The sequence below is a fragment of the Aspergillus novofumigatus genome (assembly GCF_002847465.1).
Source record: "Aspergillus novofumigatus IBT 16806 chromosome Unknown P174scaffold_4, whole genome shotgun sequence".
Taxonomy (NCBI): domain Eukaryota; kingdom Fungi; phylum Ascomycota; class Eurotiomycetes; order Eurotiales; family Aspergillaceae; genus Aspergillus; species Aspergillus novofumigatus.
In genome coordinates, this window is record NW_020194277.1 from 2,684,854 (window position 1) to 2,701,383 (window position 16,530).

The 16,530-nt window shown below is 49.4% G+C and overlaps 8 protein-coding genes across 8 annotated transcripts; 3 read left to right on the plus strand and 5 right to left on the minus strand.

The window, feature by feature from the left end:
* Positions 1–780: 780 nt before the first annotated feature.
* P174DRAFT_460512 (PP2C family serine/threonine-protein phosphatase) lies at positions 781–2,425 on the minus strand (the record flags this gene model as incomplete). Its single annotated transcript, XM_024829897.1, has 6 exons — positions 781–1,175; positions 1,237–1,497; positions 1,572–1,778; positions 1,834–1,918; positions 1,989–2,062; positions 2,155–2,425. 6 exons carry the CDS (start codon positions 2,423–2,425, stop codon positions 781–783), a joined length of 1,293 nt encoding a protein of 430 aa, XP_024683034.1.
* Positions 2,426–4,039: 1,614 nt separating this feature from the next.
* Positions 4,040–7,408, minus strand: P174DRAFT_512591 (putative transmembrane glycoprotein; the record flags this gene model as incomplete). The annotated part of the gene is made up of 5 exons (XM_024831892.1): positions 4,040–4,722; positions 4,758–4,925; positions 4,961–5,899; positions 5,950–6,505; positions 6,559–7,408. The coding sequence occupies 5 exons, from the start codon at positions 7,406–7,408 to the stop codon at positions 4,491–4,493; spliced, it is 2,745 nt and encodes a 914-aa protein (XP_024683035.1). The 3' UTR covers positions 4,040–4,490.
* A 571-nt stretch (positions 7,409–7,979) lies between these two features.
* On the minus strand, positions 7,980–8,628 carry P174DRAFT_407015 (GNAT family N-acetyltransferase; the record flags this gene model as incomplete). The annotated part of the gene is made up of 1 exon (XM_024824124.1): positions 7,980–8,628. The coding sequence occupies exon 1, from the start codon at positions 8,469–8,471 to the stop codon at positions 7,980–7,982; it is 492 nt and encodes a 163-aa protein (XP_024683036.1). The 5' UTR covers positions 8,472–8,628.
* A 74-nt stretch (positions 8,629–8,702) lies between these two features.
* Positions 8,703–9,555, plus strand: P174DRAFT_441732 (mitotic-spindle organizing protein 1; the record flags this gene model as incomplete). The annotated part of the gene is made up of 4 exons (XM_024827393.1): positions 8,703–8,791; positions 8,883–8,994; positions 9,109–9,186; positions 9,284–9,555. The coding sequence occupies 4 exons, from the start codon at positions 8,703–8,705 to the stop codon at positions 9,359–9,361; spliced, it is 357 nt and encodes a 118-aa protein (XP_024683037.1). The 3' UTR covers positions 9,362–9,555.
* A 23-nt stretch (positions 9,556–9,578) lies between these two features.
* P174DRAFT_441733 (putative CUE domain protein) lies at positions 9,579–11,338 on the minus strand. Its single transcript, XM_024827394.1, has 5 exons — positions 11,171–11,338; positions 10,831–11,119; positions 10,553–10,774; positions 10,221–10,493; positions 9,579–10,163 (listed from the first exon to the last, which is right to left on the minus strand). The coding sequence occupies exons 1-5, from the start codon at positions 11,189–11,191 to the stop codon at positions 9,772–9,774; spliced, it is 1,197 nt and encodes a 398-aa protein (XP_024683038.1). The 5' UTR covers positions 11,192–11,338; the 3' UTR covers positions 9,579–9,771.
* Positions 11,339–11,722: 384 nt separating this feature from the next.
* On the plus strand, positions 11,723–13,869 carry P174DRAFT_431365 (putative ATP dependent RNA helicase; the record flags this gene model as incomplete). The annotated part of the gene is made up of 3 exons (XM_024825687.1): positions 11,723–12,020; positions 12,043–13,670; positions 13,738–13,869. 3 exons carry the CDS (start codon positions 11,723–11,725, stop codon positions 13,867–13,869), a joined length of 2,058 nt encoding a protein of 685 aa, XP_024683039.1.
* Positions 13,870–14,196: 327 nt separating this feature from the next.
* P174DRAFT_441735 (PITH domain-containing protein) lies at positions 14,197–15,516 on the plus strand. The gene is made up of 3 exons (XM_024827395.1): positions 14,197–14,490; positions 14,553–14,664; positions 14,863–15,516. Exons 1-3 carry the CDS (start codon positions 14,346–14,348, stop codon positions 15,281–15,283), a joined length of 678 nt encoding a protein of 225 aa, XP_024683040.1. The 5' UTR covers positions 14,197–14,345; the 3' UTR covers positions 15,284–15,516.
* P174DRAFT_183123 (ESCRT-III subunit protein VPS20) lies at positions 15,227–16,516 on the minus strand. The gene is made up of 3 exons (XM_024821261.1): positions 16,433–16,516; positions 15,897–16,260; positions 15,227–15,839 (listed from the first exon to the last, which is right to left on the minus strand). The coding sequence occupies exons 1-3, from the start codon at positions 16,474–16,476 to the stop codon at positions 15,621–15,623; spliced, it is 627 nt and encodes a 208-aa protein (XP_024683041.1). The 5' UTR covers positions 16,477–16,516; the 3' UTR covers positions 15,227–15,620.
* Positions 16,517–16,530: the final 14 nt, after the last annotated feature.

Below are 16,530 nucleotides of genomic sequence, written 5' to 3' on the forward strand. Positions count from 1 at the left end.
CTGAACCCCACTGTTGAAGCATTGGAAGGAAGTGCCGCCCCGTCGCAGACGAGAATGATCTTGATGCTGTAAATGGACATTCCAGATACGCCGAGAGATATGAAAGACCCGTGTTGTCCCGTTTCCCTTCATCCACCAGTCGATTTACAACGCCGGTGACTTGTGAAATTCTTGATCGAGCGCTTTCCTGGCCCACAGGGCAACCCTCCAAGTCCAGAGCCGGAGAGCGCGATGATGAGGAGATACACCAGCGGGTGATCACAGTATGAGGGGAAGAGAATGGTAGAGGGCAAAGAATAAAGATAAAGCGTGACGTAAGAGCAATGGGTTGGGAAAGGTAAGAACCGAATTCATAGACATGTCAAGATTCATCATCGGTGGGTGTTTTGTGCGGTATCTTGCGTTGGATCAAAGCATAAAATAAACGTACTCTCGTCAGGTCTGCCGCTTGCGGCACGGAAAAACAGAACATAGCAGAATAGAAGAGGAAACGTCCTATCACTCAGGAAAGCCCCCAAAGAATCCCTCCGACACGACATAGAAAAGTCTACCTAGCCAGGGCTAGAGGAGCATCCCACTGAATTTCGCCTTATCCACAGTCACAGGGCGTCGCTAGTGACGGAAGACACAGACTTTGAAGGTCATATCGAAAGACATTGCGAGGGTTGAGGAAACGGAATGGGTTGAGAGTGGAGGATAAGGGCGGGCCGTTCAGTCACGCGCAGGATGTATTCGCAAAACCAGATCAGGGAGGAAGAACACTCAAATGAATCGTCATCACTACGAGGAGGCAGACTTCTCCGCGGCTTCAGCCCCGCTGCCAGAAGAGTTCTTGTTTGTGCTTGAGGGTGATTCGGACAGGTTAGCGGCAGTCGAGGACCCCTCAGCCTTACTCGCGGTCTCGTTCTTCGACTGGGGTCCCGGGGTACCTTCACGATCTCCTCGAGCCGACGAATCGGGCGATTCGTGCTGCAAATGATTTGTGCCATCTCGAATTTCCTCCCTCTGGTCAAAAAGTTCCTCGTCATTCTGTTCGGGAATTAGTTCAGTGCCGTCACCTAGGAGAATGATACGGCCGGAACGGACACTGAAGCCGCGGGAGCGGTCGTTTTCAAGATCATAATTATCGGGGGTTTCTTCGAATTGATTGCGGATACCAGGCCCACGGAATTCAGCTGTAACAACCATCTCTCAGTCAGTAACCTTCGGCGACCATGGGATCCTCGAGACACTTGCCGTATTCAGGCGGCGCGCATGGGCCGTCGCCGTTAGCTACCCGCTCAGAAATCTGATTGTACCATTCTTCCTTGGTCTTGCCATTAAGAAGGCCAATGATGATCATGGTCATGTTGTCACATCCAACACCTCCGGTCTCACTGTTAGAAGCAAGGCAGTTGTCCATCATATTCTCACAAATACGGTAAAGTTCCTGTTTTGCAGCGATACCTCTCCGAACAAACTCGACCACGGATTGGGAGGACTGACAGTCCCAAATACCTACAAGCAATTCGATCAGCAAAGGGAAACAACAGTGCAATCTGCAGACAAGCCCGCGTTATAGAAAGACGTACCATCACAGGCGATAACAAGAAATTCATCATCATCAGTCACTTCGTGAACTGTCACATCGGGATAGGCTGTGACAATCTGCTGCTCAGGTGAGAGCTCGGGGCTCTTCTTGAACTCGAAATCACCAATGGCCCGGGACAGGGCCAGATTACCATTGACTCGACCAAAGTCGACGAAGCCACCGGCGGCACTGATACGAGCTTTCTCGCCTATATTCGTATATTAGATGCGAAAGTTCGGAGGGTTGAATGACAAGACACGGACCTTCATTCTGTGGCTTGTGGTCGAAAGAGAGAGGCTTTGCGCGGCCCTTTACACCCAATACTGCGCGTGAATCGCCCGCGTTTGCCTACCATCCCGATTAGCCTTTCTCCTGATTGCGATGTGATAGCGGTAAGGCAGAGGTTGAAGGCACATACGACCCAGATCTTGTTCTTTGAGATAACACTGACGGCAGCTGTGCAACCGGAGACTTCCTCCTCATATTTCGGGTCTAGACAGATCAGTTTCGTTGAGAACCCCAAGCCAAAAATGACAAGGGAACAGAAATAGAATTCCAGAAGCCCCAGAGTGGCGTCCACTTACCTTCCAAAATAGCCCGATCGGTAGCTAGGAAGCCATCCTTCAAGGCCTGCTCGATATCGCCCTTCGCAAAGGCCTCTTGCTTTGCGACGATCTTATGCACGTTTTCTCCCGCGAATAACGCTACTTTATCTCCACCATGACCGTCATATACACCAAAAAAGGCGAGGCGTTTATCGGGATCTGTAGGCTTTTCGGAACCTCCTGTGGATTTGGCTTGAAGGTCTAGGACTGCAGTATGGGCGTCCTCCATGCTGATTCGCCAGCCCTGCATGGCCGACAAACCATACAAACAACATTCATCTTGACCCTCAGAGGAAGTCTATTCAAGGACAAGCATGAAAAATGTCAGCAGTGATCGGAGAGGTATGTTCGAATAAGCAATGGTGACTGATTGTCCGGGAAGTGTGTCCGCCGCAGGACTCGGTCTTTCGTGTGAGCACCCCACAGGTCCGCATCACGAATAGGCGGCAACCAGAAGACCTCAGACGGAAAAAGCACAATTGTCAAATTCTCGTAAATCAATCAAATTATACAATCAACCGTAACTGTAGCAAAATCGGACGCTGTGTTGCGCACAGAATTTTGCTGTATAGGCGAGCCGCGGGCTTTGAACAGGGGCGGTTGAAATTGCGTAACGAAGACAGCAATGTGGGGGATCGAAAGCACGATGAAAGAACAGATGATTTGCTTACCTTCTCGACCACAGGTTCAGATAAGGTCTGACCCATGTTGTATAGCAGGTCAACTGTTAAATCTTGAGAATATCAAAGATGGTGAGAAGGAATTTTTTTTCTCGGGCCAAAAGTCACGCATCCACAAAAGTGAAGGGAGGAGAATTGAAAGGGGATTGGGAAGGGCTCGGCGTTGATCGATTTGAGGGGACGAAGGAGGAGGAGGGGGGAAAAAGGCGGAAGAGGCAAAGCACGAAGAACTGGGCTGAGGGCAAGGGCAGGCAGTATGGCAGTAAGGTACAGTAAGCGGTGGTATTTATTGCCTACCTTACCTAGGCACCTAGCTACAGACCTGGAGCTGGGATCACCTCTTGAGTGGCGGTAGTGATCCACCGATGATGATGATAGTGGTGATGATGAAAATGACGATAGTGATGAAAGAATATCATCTACACTCTTGAACAGTGAAGAGAGAAAGGAGAGGTTTGCGAGAAAGAAACGTCCTTTATTTTTTCATCTTCTTCAGGCTAAGAATCTTGAACTGGTCGCCGTCACGAGGTGTACTGGCCTGGCTTTGCCTTAGGGTTCCATTGACATTTTCAATACTACGATACCTCCTGGGGTATCTGAAGCACAGGTACCTGAGGCATTATCATTGTTATCTCCTTTATGCTGTCTGAGGGGAGTAGACAGTAAACGAAGCTACACAGGTCTCTTAATTACTCAGATATTGTCACTCATAGGGATCCTTGCATATGTGACAGGATCCTAGGTAGGTATCTCTATCCAGTCTATCTTGTCCTCTAAACGACTCCCAAGTTGGCAATATCATCTTTTTCAACTCTCTCCCAAAAATGACTTCCCAAGTCTTCTACGAAGTAGTGGCGTGTTCAAATCTCCTGGGAATGAAATACAGAGCTGACACTGCCGGTATTCTGAATTCAGCGATCCGCTTACCTAGGAACCGGAAGTAATCGATTTAAGGTACAAGGTTTGATCCTTTCCTGACTATTATTGAAGAAGTATATCTCCTGGTTCCATTATTGTTGCACATTTAATGCTGTATGATAGACCCTTGCTGATGCCTGATGCCCAGAACGGTCTCTAAGCAGAAGGAGGTCATGTGTCTGCGCTAGTACATTCATCCATGGAATGATCCATCAACTGTTGACATTGGAAATGTGCATTACCGAGTATCTGTGTAAATCAGGCATCTCCTGATATGCATAAAACCTAATATAAAGGGATTTTATTAATCACTTGCATATCTACATTAACTATGACTAGATAGATAGCTTCCAAGTTTCATAGTGAAGAATGGTTCGACTTCCATGTTTCCAGTTGGTTGATACTAGTTTACCAAGTATGGCTGTATTGATGACACCATCATGATATAGGTACCACTCTCTTAAAGGATGAACCAAACCAGGAGACGGAAATACCTTAGAAATGAAGTAAACGAGTTCTTTAAGGACGTCAAACACCGTGGCCGGCCACTATGTATCTAAAGAGAACAGCCACCTTGGGAATCAATAATACACCCTGTAATGACAAGAAACCCAAAACGGCACAGCTAGGTATAACACTGAAACTTCTGACCATGAAAGGATAACACAGCCACAAGAAGTGTGAATGATGAATGCTCTATTTTCTCACTGGACATGATCACACGAAATTAGCGCCGCTCCTGACACTGTTTACAACGTCTCTTTGTACACTGTCGCCGGGTTGCTCAATGCTGACAGACTGACGATTTCTCCATCGTTGGTCATTATTCATGGTCTGGTCGCCCCGGTTCTCCATGCCAGCGAACCGCACCAGACTCACCCGGCGTACGGTACTGTCGACTGGAACCGATGAGGTTGAAGGACTCCTCCGCAGGGAAAATCGATGGGTGCTAAAATCTCCCTGGAAATAAGGATTCCCCGGTACCATTGACGTTGACTCCCAGAAGAATCTTCATTTACGTTCTGGGACTCGTCTGAGGTATCGACCAGGTTTCCAGGCTCCAACCGTCGATTGCTACTCAGGCTTGTTTCGCTGAAGAACCGGGGAAGCGGCGAGATGATCTTGGAATAATTCTGCGCTAGGCTAGATTGGCTTTGCTTTTTGGGTAATGGAACGATAGGTCGGACGCTCGGGCTTCTAGACCTAGTGACTGCAAGAAGGTCGAATTGCGGTTGTCCTCTGTATAGACGGACGCAGACATTGCTGACATCGCCATCGAACCCGGACGGTCCTGGGTGTACGACTGTCGACGACCATCGTTGTAGATAGAACTGGACATTGTGTCCGCGCGACTAGCCGTACTTCGAGCTCTCTCCAGGGCGCGGAGACCAGAGGATGTCCGGCGTGCGAATTGCGCCGAGAACATGGGGTTGGAGGAGTTTCTATTCTTCGCCCGGTAATGAACGAAGGCTTCCAGTGAATCGGATTCTGAAATAGTTGGGCTTTCTGGCTCCACGGCCCGCACAGTGAGCTGTCTTGGATGGTCAAGGATCCTGAATTCCACGCTGTTTCTCCCACGAGGGGGAGGCCGGGGGAACAGGGGAGCAAGGTTTCCAACGCTGCTCTCATCGCTTTGCAGAGACACCTGAGTGTTTTGCCATGATACGCGAACCACTCCATGTCCAGGAGGCCCGAATCCTCCAGCTCCATGACCTGCGCCGCTCAGCCTTACCGGTAGCCCCGAGGCTACAGATGAAATGCCGCTCGAGCGCCTGGAATACCTTCGGGACCTAGACGAGGCCGCCGAATTTCTCTTAAGTGATCTTCTTGGCTGTATAGATTTGAGCGGCTCTCGTTTTGTGGAATTGGCCGTTGTTCGTCTATGTAATGAGGGACTGCTCTGGAACGACAGCCGTTTATTCTGGGGAGGAATATCCTCTGCTTGTTTCTCTTCATGCGGGTTATGGCGTGTCAAGGGGGCAAAGTCCCATTCTATCGTCGAATGTGAAAGAGAGTTTTCCTTGTCATCCGAATCGTGCGCTTGCCTGCTGTCTTCCAGCGATTTTTCGCTCCACAAAGGCCTCAGTTCCAATTTTGGCGGCTTTGATGATGATGGAGACGGGCTCCTGAAGATGATGGGGGGTCATCGGGTTTGATCGCTTCGTATGGCCGGCACGGAGGGAGATCCGAAGGAGTTGGTCTCGGATCTTTCTCAGTCGGAAACTGCCCTTCTTCTTGCGTTGCAGCTTTCGTCTTGCGCTTGTGGCGCCAACAGCAGAAGAGTGACAAGAGAACCATCACGAAAACAATAGGGATCACAACCGCGACGGCAATGATACCGGCTTTCTTTCCGTGGCCACCACTGCCATTGTTCGAGTCTGTTGATTTAGCTACGCTACCGTCTTGTCGGTCCCCTCGCACAGCACGGATGATAAACTGTTCGCTGTCTTCTGCAGTCCCCTCACGAGCAGTCAACGTGATGGGGAAGCTGCCCGGTTGAAGATCCGAGGGGACATGTCCATAAAGGGTCTTGTTATCAGGGTTGTACCGTAGCCAGGGCAGTTGCTGACCAAGATTCACTTCGAGTTGGACTGAGTCATCCTTCAAGATCAAGTTGTTGAAGACCAGCACAAAGTCATCACCAATCACTGCGTTGCACTCTTTGATGTCGTCTGTAAAGAATTGTGAATATTGCAGAGTGACAATCATTCGAGTGACATCTTCATAGGTGTCTCTCACGGAGATTGTGACATTTTCGTTCATGGCATTGGCGGGGGCGTGCCACTTAAGGAGATAGTATCTCTGTCGAAGGTTAACCAGCTCGGAGCCTGGGCCTCAGTAGAAGTCACTTCACCATTTCCTGGTTGTCTGCCGTCTAGGGTTAGAATGTCGCGGAAGTGACTACTACTAAAGTGCTTTCCTCTAGTGAGGAACAGAGTCTGCGTGCTCTGATTGAATGACAAAATATGCGGACTGACGGTCATCTCAAAACTCATGGTGGCTGCACTGAAGCCGGCGACATCCGAGGCGACAAGATTGAATGTAAATGTCTGAGGCCCAGTGTTGGGGGTCGTACCGTAGAACTCGAGATTAGACGGGTCAAACCGAACCCACGATGGCAGAGGGGTGTTCTCCGGGGATGTGCCATAAAAAAAGGTCGACTTGCGAGTATTCGTGAAAGTATCATGATCAAACGAGATCACGAACGAATCCCCGGAGTGCACGAAGATTGTTGATGGTGCTGATGTAGCACCAATGGCTTCAAGTTGTGGCAGCAGTGGCTTTCCAGGCTTCGGCCCATCCTCTGCCGTGACGACCAGAGTAACTTCCATGCTTGCAGAGTCTGGCCCATTGTTGGCCACGAGTTTGAATTTGTTCGGTCCGGTATCTAGACTTGTAGGAGTACCGGACAAGGTCCGCCTTGAACTGTCTAGGTGTAGCCATGAAGGCGCACTTTGCAACGAATATTGTGTTCCCGCTTCTGTACCGCTGAAAGTCCCTGGTGAGAAGACGAAGTGAAAAGGGCGTGAGACTCGAGCCACAGGTGGTAATTGCGCATTTACCGGGTAGTTTGAAACTAGACTTGCGTTGACCGCGACCAGCAGTGCCAGGACGACCAATGCGATGAGTGCCATAGCTCGTCGAAGCCTCAAATGCTGTTCTGGGGTCACAGAGGAGGAGGCTCGCTTGGGTTAACTGTCAGACCATCCAGACACCGGACACTTGGATTCGGACAAGAGTGTCGGACGAGGAAACGAACGAAGGCGACGAGTATGGGAGGACGTCGTAGGCTACCCACCCTTCTTCACGGTGATTCCGCCCAAGGACCAGCCATCTGACAAAGGAGCGGCGCGAAGACTGCCACCCTTTCAAGGAATCCATGCCTGAATATTTTTGACGTCACCCAAGTATGGAAGCGAAGAATTGGTTCAAATTCCGATCCGCGCGACGGACTAAAATCACGTTGTGATATGCGCGGTCCTGCAAGGGGGTGTGAATTGATCCTACCACCCAGAAGCGAAGGAGGAAAGGCGACCCCTAGGTCTCAAGATTATCCCTTGGAGCACCCAGTGGGAACTAATAAGAGAGATAACGAAAAGACATTGTCGCATCTATCTCGAATCTTAAGGAGCTCAAGGGAAGAGCTTTTGGTCAAGACAGGCTCCAAGGGTTCAAAGATTGAAGCCTGAGAAATCCAAGGGAGTCTCAACCGCGTTCGAGGTCAAGGACCATCCGAATTCCAGTACGACCTGGCGCGTAGTAGTCGGCAATCTCCTCTCGTTCTTCAAACCCACTGCGATTGTACAATGAACGTGCGGGCTCCCTAGCCTTGTCCACCCATAATTGAATGTATTGGCAGCCTTCCTTCTGGAGACGTTGCCGAATGTAGTTCAAAAGCTGCATCCCGATGCCCTGCCGACGAAATGCCTCTACAACACAGACTTTGTGCAGTAAAGCTACTCCTTTCTGCCGAACATAGACAGCATAGGCGACTAAACGATGCGGTACACCGGAAGCTGTGCTGACCGCATACAAGACCCTGGTGTTAGGCTTCTTCTTCCAAAGGTCCTCTCCAAAAGGGAATGCCTCGTTAGCCGGAAAAGTCTTTTTCTCAATCCGTGCAATTTGTGCGAGGATGTCAAATGCCTGATCTTTGCCTAAAGCATGAATGTCTGATATGGTTAAATTGACTGACATTGTGGATGCTGCAAAGTTTCTCAGATGATCTACATTCAGCGCCGTAAGAGACAGGAGACCACAGTGTTTCAGGGGTGCTACTCTCCTGGCCAATTCGGCATGAAGGAGGTAATCGGAAACACACCACCCTGAAGAATGGAGACTTAAGGTACCTTTTGGCAACAAGCAGACTTTCAACTGAAGAACTTTCGCCCAGAAAGAGGATTCAAGCCTGAGGCAGAAGAAAAGCTCATGGAGATAGCTGAAGTAACCAATCAGATTCATCCATCGTCCCCCACCACACGATCAAGCAAGTACATACATAAACAGTCCAACGAGTGGTAGGTAAATACCTGGGTATATTGGGTACGGTTTAGTTTACACTCTCAAAATACAAGACCAAGGCCATCGGATTCCCAACTGCTGCACAAGTCAAACATCGGCTATTGCATCAATCATCATTGGAAATGCCCCGCAAGCTGAGGACAAGCGCCAGGCCGCCCGCGAAGTTATCGACATTCTTCACGAAATCTCAACCCTCCTGGTATGTGCTTCCAACCTCTCCATTCTCTGTTATGGCTTTGTGCTATGTACTTCTTTCGGCAAAGATGTCTGGCAGGAGTTGAGACGACAACTGACGCATGACGTGAACCTCTAGAACACGAATCTGGACCGAACAGAGCTCTCCCTCTGCGTGTCTCTCATCGAAAATGGAGTCAATCCTGATGCCCTGGCGGTAAGTTTTTATCCCTCTTTTCTCTTGGAAAAAGACACGCCTCGGCGTGATTGATATGCAAGGACTAACACAATACTGTGCCATTGACCGGGTATAGACTGTTATAACTGATCTCAGGAAGGAAGCTGCAGCAACCTCGCGGGGTCTTGCGAATAAGCACGCCATGCCTGAGTAATTGCTTCTATGTGCTTCGCTGTTTGCAAGATATGCATCTTGCTATTTCATTCGGCTTTCAGCTAGCCGGCATATCATGGTTCTTGGTGGCGTCAAGGTGGTCTGGCTTTCCTGATTCTTCTGTCTATTTTTTGCGAGTCTTTTACGTTTCTTCATCTGAGTTGGGACAGGACGATACCCTTTACGAAATATAGCCACTACTACTATTTGATATTGATGCTCCGAATTGTAAGCTTTAAATACTTTGATTTCCCCTGCCTGCGTCATGGCACCCCTGGTATCATAGAATTGACTATAAACACAAATAGAGAATGGTGGTAAAAAGACAGGATAAAGGAGGAGACGCAACAGATGACAACGGCCACAACTGCTGGCGAAAGATATGCGCTCAAAGGCTGGCCTGGCCGCTTCCTATGACTTTCCAGCAGTCTCTGTCTGATCCTTATCATTTGTAGAACCAAGCTCACCGGCCATCGCCTCTGCTGTAGCCTTCTTGATACGATCAGCTTCGTCAGCGTTATTCTGCTCTTTGCCCTTAGTATCTCTCTCATCATCGCTGTCTCCCAGGCTGAACGGATCATTCTCTGCGACAGGCGATGGCTCCACTGTGGCCAGCGGCTGCCATTTGCTCGACTTGCCTCCCGTGGACGTGCGTTTGGCCGGGTCGGAAGTATCATAAAGATTGCCAATCTCAGATGGGGGACCCTCCTGAAAAGATACTTTACGTCTGTCAGGTGAGGGAGAAGCTGATTTGTACAAATTTGCGTTGGCAAGTGGCCTCCTTGGAGGTTGTGGCGGAGGTGCTGTAGGAAAATTAGCAATGGCCGCACGAAGAATAGGGTTCACAGGACTGGGCAGACCTTCAGAGTCTCTCAGTTCCAGCGCAGAGAAGTCGTCGCTCAACAACTGAGGGTCAGCATCGTAACGTTCGCGGTCACCGCTGCGACGACCCATATCGCCACTCCTTCTTGATCGACTGTAACCTTGGCCTTCATCATAGCGCTGGTTAGATGGTCCCTCATCGACGTCTTCACCGTCAAGTCGCTTCTTGAGATTCTGGACCCAAGAGTTCACTTTGGACTGAGTCTCCAGGAACCCCTTGCGAATGTTCTCCCGGATCACCGGAAGATCATCTAGACCAACGCGCGTTAACAATAAACCAAGGCTGGCGATATCGAGTAGCGTCACATACCGTCAAAAAAGCTATATTCCCGCTCCTCCGACTGATCGCTTCCTCTTCTAGCCCTGTCATGTCGAGATTCATCCCAGCGGGTTTGCGGCGCACGGCGGTTGTAATGTTCGGCTAGTTGACGGGCATACAGCTCATCCGCTTCCAATTGCCTCTGAGCCGCAGACGGACGAGGAGGCTTTGGAGGCGCTATGTCTTCTTGCTGAGCGTTGGGGTCAGTCATGCCTAAGAAAGCATTTTGTTAATGACCGCAAGACCGGCACAGGTTCAGTTTCACATACCAAGCAGAGCATGAAAAGCCCGTTCGACATCCCAGTTGCTGGCCACCAAAACTGCCCTGACGACAGATGCTTCGATGGTGGGGAAGGCTTCTTTGAGGGTGTTCTCTGCCTGTTGCCGCGGGCTCACTGGACGGGGTGGCTTTGGCGGGGCAGGTTCTGTACCAGTTTGCTGGGGAGGGGCAGTGGTAACACCGGTTTCTTGAGGTTCATCATCGAAATCCAAGGGGCGCGCAGTAGTCGGCGACTCCGGTTTAGGACTATTAGGGCCAGCTGCCGATTTGCTGGGAGTCTTGGGACAGGTTAGTTGTAATCTTGTCACAAAGGGCACATGACAGCCTACCATCTTGTCCTCGTCCGACATCTGGCTCGGAATGATTTGGATTTAAGTTGGTCGAATGAGTGCACTTGCGCAGAGAGTATGAGAGTCTGTTGCGCGAGGCGTCCGTCCCAAGGTGAAATACAAAGTATTATATGAAGGTATCTGTAGGCAGAAAGTAATTCAGGGTCGTCCCCGTTATTATTGGAAGACCACCTCCTATCCAAAGCTCCAGACAACGGACGCTTGTGATTGGGTTCTGGCCCACAGTGACGTTTGTGGCACGTGAGACAGAAGTCCCGCCTTACCTAATCTACGTGCTATCCATATCTCTGAGCCTCAAATATCTGGAAGCAGTACCTCCTCAGAGGAAGTAAAAAATAATTTACTATAACTTACAGTAAATCTGCAGCTTACTTCCTTCTGGGCTGGAATATACATGGCTTGAGCACTCTGCATAAACGGGGGCCTATTTCAACCTTTCAATATGCCTCAATTGCGTTTCCTTTTTAAACCTCGAGGCTCTAACCGGTTGATTTTACATAACTGAAAGTGGTTGATAGACCAGCGTTAACAATGGCTTCCGAATTGGAAATCTCTTCCACCTTCATTCCAGCACTATACAAACCGGCTGCTTTACTACCAATTGCAAGACATCGCCAAAGCTTGCTTTATCTCGTCGAAACATACTCTATCACGATTGTCGTTGGACAAACTGGCAGCGGAAAAACAACGCAGCTGCCACAGTATCTCGATCAAGCGGGCTGGTGCGCAGATGGAAAGGCCATAGCTGTCACTCAGGTATCGTTTGATCTCCTCCATCATGGCCCAGCACGCCAGTATGTGATTGCTAAGCTGGTAACAGCCGCGTCGGGTGGCTGCCACTACTGTCGCAGCTCGAGTGGCCGAGGAGATGCGCTGCAAATTAGGCGAAGAAGTGGGATATTCGATTCGTTTTGAAGATGTGACATCTGCTTCTACAAGAATCAAGTTCCTAACTGATGGGATGTTGCTCAGAGAGGTTCTCGTAGATCCTCTTCTTTCTCGGTATTCGGTAATTATGGTCGATGAGGCACATGAGCGATCACTGAGTACCGATATTCTTCTTGGAATACTCAAAAAGATCATGAAGAGACGCCCCGACCTCCGGATCGTGGTTAGTAGTGCGACTTTGCAGGCTGAAGACTTTCTGAAATTCTTCGCTGGGGATGAATCCCAGGGCGACGGAGAAGCCGGCGAAGTGGGAGGAAGCATCGGAAGAATTATTAGTCTTGAGGGACGAATGTATCCTGTGGACATTCTGTACCTCGAAAACCCAGCAGAAGATTATGTGGAACGAGCCGTCAAAACTGTATTTGACATACATTTGCAAGAAGGGGACGGTGATATTTTGGTTTTCCTGACTGGCCGAGAGGAGATTGAGACCACAATTCAATTGATAACCGAACGCGCTGCTACTCTGCATCCCAAAACACCGGCTCTTCTACCGCTTCCTCTCTATTCTGGCCTCACAACGGATCAGCAGATGTACGTCTTCGAGCCAGCCCCTGAAAACACTCGCAAGGTCATCGTGTCGACCAACATCGCAGAAGCCTCGGTTACTATCAACGGTATAGTATACGTCGTCGATTGCGGATTCGCCAAGCTCCGAGCCTATAATCCAAGCACAGGCATAGAGACATTGACGGCTGTCCCGATATCAAAAGCAGCCGCTGTTCAGCGAGCAGGTCGCGCTGGTAGAACGCAGCCAGGCAAGTGCTTCCGTTTGTACACTCAGCAGGCCTATGAGAAATTACCGGACGCTACCGTTCCTGAAATCCAACGCTCGAACCTGGCCCCTGTGATCATGCAGCTCAAGGCCCTGGGTATTGACAATATAGTACGATTCGATTTCTTGACACCTCCTCCTGCAGACTTGGTGATACGCGCCTTTGAGCTTCTTTACTCGCTTGGAGCAGTGGATGACTATGCCAAACTTACGAATCCATTGGGGATGCGAATGGCCGAACTCGCCTTAGATCCCATGTTGGCTAAAGTCCTTCTCAGCGCTCGATCCTTCAACTGTTTGAGTGAGATCCTTTCCATAGCTGCTATGATCAGTCTCCAAGGTTCTGTGTGGGTGCAGCATGAAGGCGATAAGAAGTCGGCGGAGAGCAGCCGCAGAAAGTTTGCCGTTGAAGAAGGGGATCACTTGACCTACCTCAATGTGTACCAGGCGTTTGTCGCGAAAGGAAAGAAAGACCCCAAATGGTGTCGGGATAATCTCTTAAACTATCGGTCGATGCAACGAGCTGTTAGCATAAGAGCTCAATTAAAACGCTACCTTGAGCGCTTTGGGTATCAAGTGGACGAGACTCTCTCTGGTCGCCATGGAACGGCTGATCTAGCCAGACCGGCCGAACAAATCCAAAGATGCCTGACAACTGGCTACTTCGCACATGCTGCAAAGATGCAGCCCGATGGGACTTTCAAGACGGTCAGCGGAGGGCTTACCCTACATGCGCATCCAACTTCCTTAATGTTTGTACGTGCTTGCCATTGTCGGCCTCTGTCACCATACTTCTCCCATTTACTGACTGATTGATATTTAGAACCGTAAAGCAGATTGGGTCATCTTCCATGAGATATTGCAAACCGGTGAGAAAACATATATTCGTGACATCACCAAGATCGAGAAGAGCTACCTGCTCGAGTATGCGCCGGATTTTTACAAAGTCCAGTGAAACGATCCTCTGTGGAGCGTCGAGCCTGGGTGCTGCTTACCCGAGAGTGCAAGCTAGCAGGCAATGTGCAGAGCTTCGTCGCCATATAGTCTCAATCAACCGGTTTGAACATGGGCTTCGTGATAGACAGTGTGTATAATGGAGCATATCGTTGACAGGGTGATATTGCGATTCGTGCAGTGTGGCAAGCGAAAATGCTGAATATCTCATGACGTTACCCAGTAGATGAATAATCTCTATACATAGCATGGATGGTGCGAGAGCATGGTAGATAATCTCAGTGATTTCCATTTCGTGGGGATCTGCGAATGTTCCAAAGTTGAGACAAGCATTACGCCCCGGAATCACAGAAGGTCCGCCGTTCTCCCCAAGGTCAACGCGATACTCTCAAATTTTGGATCCAACAATCGTTTACTCATCTCAAATACAAGCTAACAATAGAAAACATTCTGATACCGGTCTTGTCTTGACACAAAATGTCAGGACATCACCACCACAATCATGACCATGGCGGACATTGCCATGGAGAGGATGGACATGATCATTCGAACGATATCACCCCTGCTATTCAGTCCCTTCTTTACTCACAGATTGCTTTCGATGCTATTACCACATTGAACGGTATGCCTACGGTAGCTTTTTATAGGGTCGTTCGCGGACATGCTCGTTGACGCAAAGTGCAGAAGCCACACCTAAATCAGGAACTGCTATTGTGCAGAAGACATGGGCTGACCGATTAAATGATGAGCCTGAACTCGAAAGCGATGCGGATGAGCAGCTCTTAATGTACATCCCGTACGTTTCGACCTTCTATTCCTTCAAGTTGAAGCTCTGCTGGCTGTCTCCGATCATTCTCATGTTTTTGCTTACCCCGCTGATTGCCCCTCATCTTATCAATGTTCGATTGTCGCATAACGCACCAGTACCACAGAAGCCAGCCCTGCCAGAAAAGCTGTGGGGATGAAGTAATACTGACTCTCTTTGGTACTACAGATTCACTGGACAAGTCAAGTTGCACTCCTTGCTCATCTACACCGCACCCACACCATCTGCACCCAAAACTTTGAAGCTCTTCAAGAACCGGAATGATCTAGATTTCGCAACTGCCTCAGATTTGACACCCACGCAAACAATCGAGATCCCACAGCCAGTTCCAGGATCTGACGTTTTTGAGCTGCCCCTCAATCGCGCTCATTGGAATGCGACTACTTCAATCACCTTGTTCTTCGAAGACAACTGGAGCGGCGGAGAAGAGGATGTGACAAAAGTTGGATATATCGGTTTCAAAGGCCAGTTTATGGCTCTGAACCGTGAACCGGTCAGTTTCCTCTATGAAGCTGCTGCAAATCCTAGTGATCATGTAGCTATTCCCGGTGTCAGCGGAGTAGGAGGGAGAGTAATGCCTGGTCAATGAGTCCTTCGCTCCATGACTGGAAATTATGGCGTACGAGACGACAGATAGCTAAGGTAGAAGTGTTTCCATGCCTGTCGTGTTGCTTTTTTGGAGCGGCTCAACTCGATTATGTACATGACTCCAGATGAAACTAATGATATGAAACTGGCGTCTGCTGTATAATAGACGCAATTCGACCGGAAATATGGCCGATGCAAGCTTTAAGCTTTCATGGCTGAAGTTCTATCTCCAGAGAAGAGAGCAACAAAAGAGGGATAAAACCACCAGCGCCCGAAAATGCCTGAGTCTCTGCTGTATATATATAATGAGATCGGCAGAGGCGTATGTAATGCATACGTCAGGAGGCAGGAACTGCAGTACGGGTCTTCATCCTGGCGGCTGAAATCTCCTCTTCCTCTTTGTCGGCTTCTTCCTCGCCCTTGACCATAACTGGAGGAGCGGTAGGGACCTTTGGTAAGGTGATAGCTTCTGTCTCTTGCCGTAATCTCTCCAACTCGTTCTCAACTTCGTCTTCATCCTGGTTCGACAACTGGCCCGCAAGCATCTGGCTAATTTCCTGTGATGGCATGTGGTTAGCACAACGATTATCCCATTCACGACGCCGTCACTTTACCTCTTGGTAGGCCCTGGCTTCTTCAGTTTCGCCCATCAGCTTCTCTACAGCTTCGATACCTCCCATTTCCTTGTTGATAGCTTGGAGCACCTTTGTTCCCTGTTGCAAGCCAAAGAGAACATCTTTCTGAACCAAGGAAAATTCCACCTGACTCGTCAGCTGCTCCAACTGCTCCAGCTGCGCATCTGTTTTACTTAGGAGAGTTTCTTGATATTTCTTGCGACGAAGAGCCAGCAGGGCACGTCGGCGGTCATCTCGCGCAAGACATTCCTTTGCTATGGCGGTCTCGCGGTCTGTGAGGACAGTGATTCGTTTTTGATACTGACGAAGCTTATCGCGCTGATTCTTCAGATCCAGAATGGCCCTTAATACCAGCAATTTTCCTCGTCAGTAGTCATTCTGCAGGCGGTTCCGGGGATTTCAAGCAGACGGGGGATAAGATCGCTGTTGGCGTCACATGCGGTCCGTGATAGGGTGCTCAGATTGCAGAATAAGAGATGAGGAGTAGCTGAAACACAAGAGAAAGGCGAACCTACCTATCCTGAGCAGAGATCTTATGAGAACTGCTTGTGTTTCCCATTGTCGCGGCATACTGGCAGTGTCAATCTGGAGTGTAGGTAGATAAGTCGGCGAT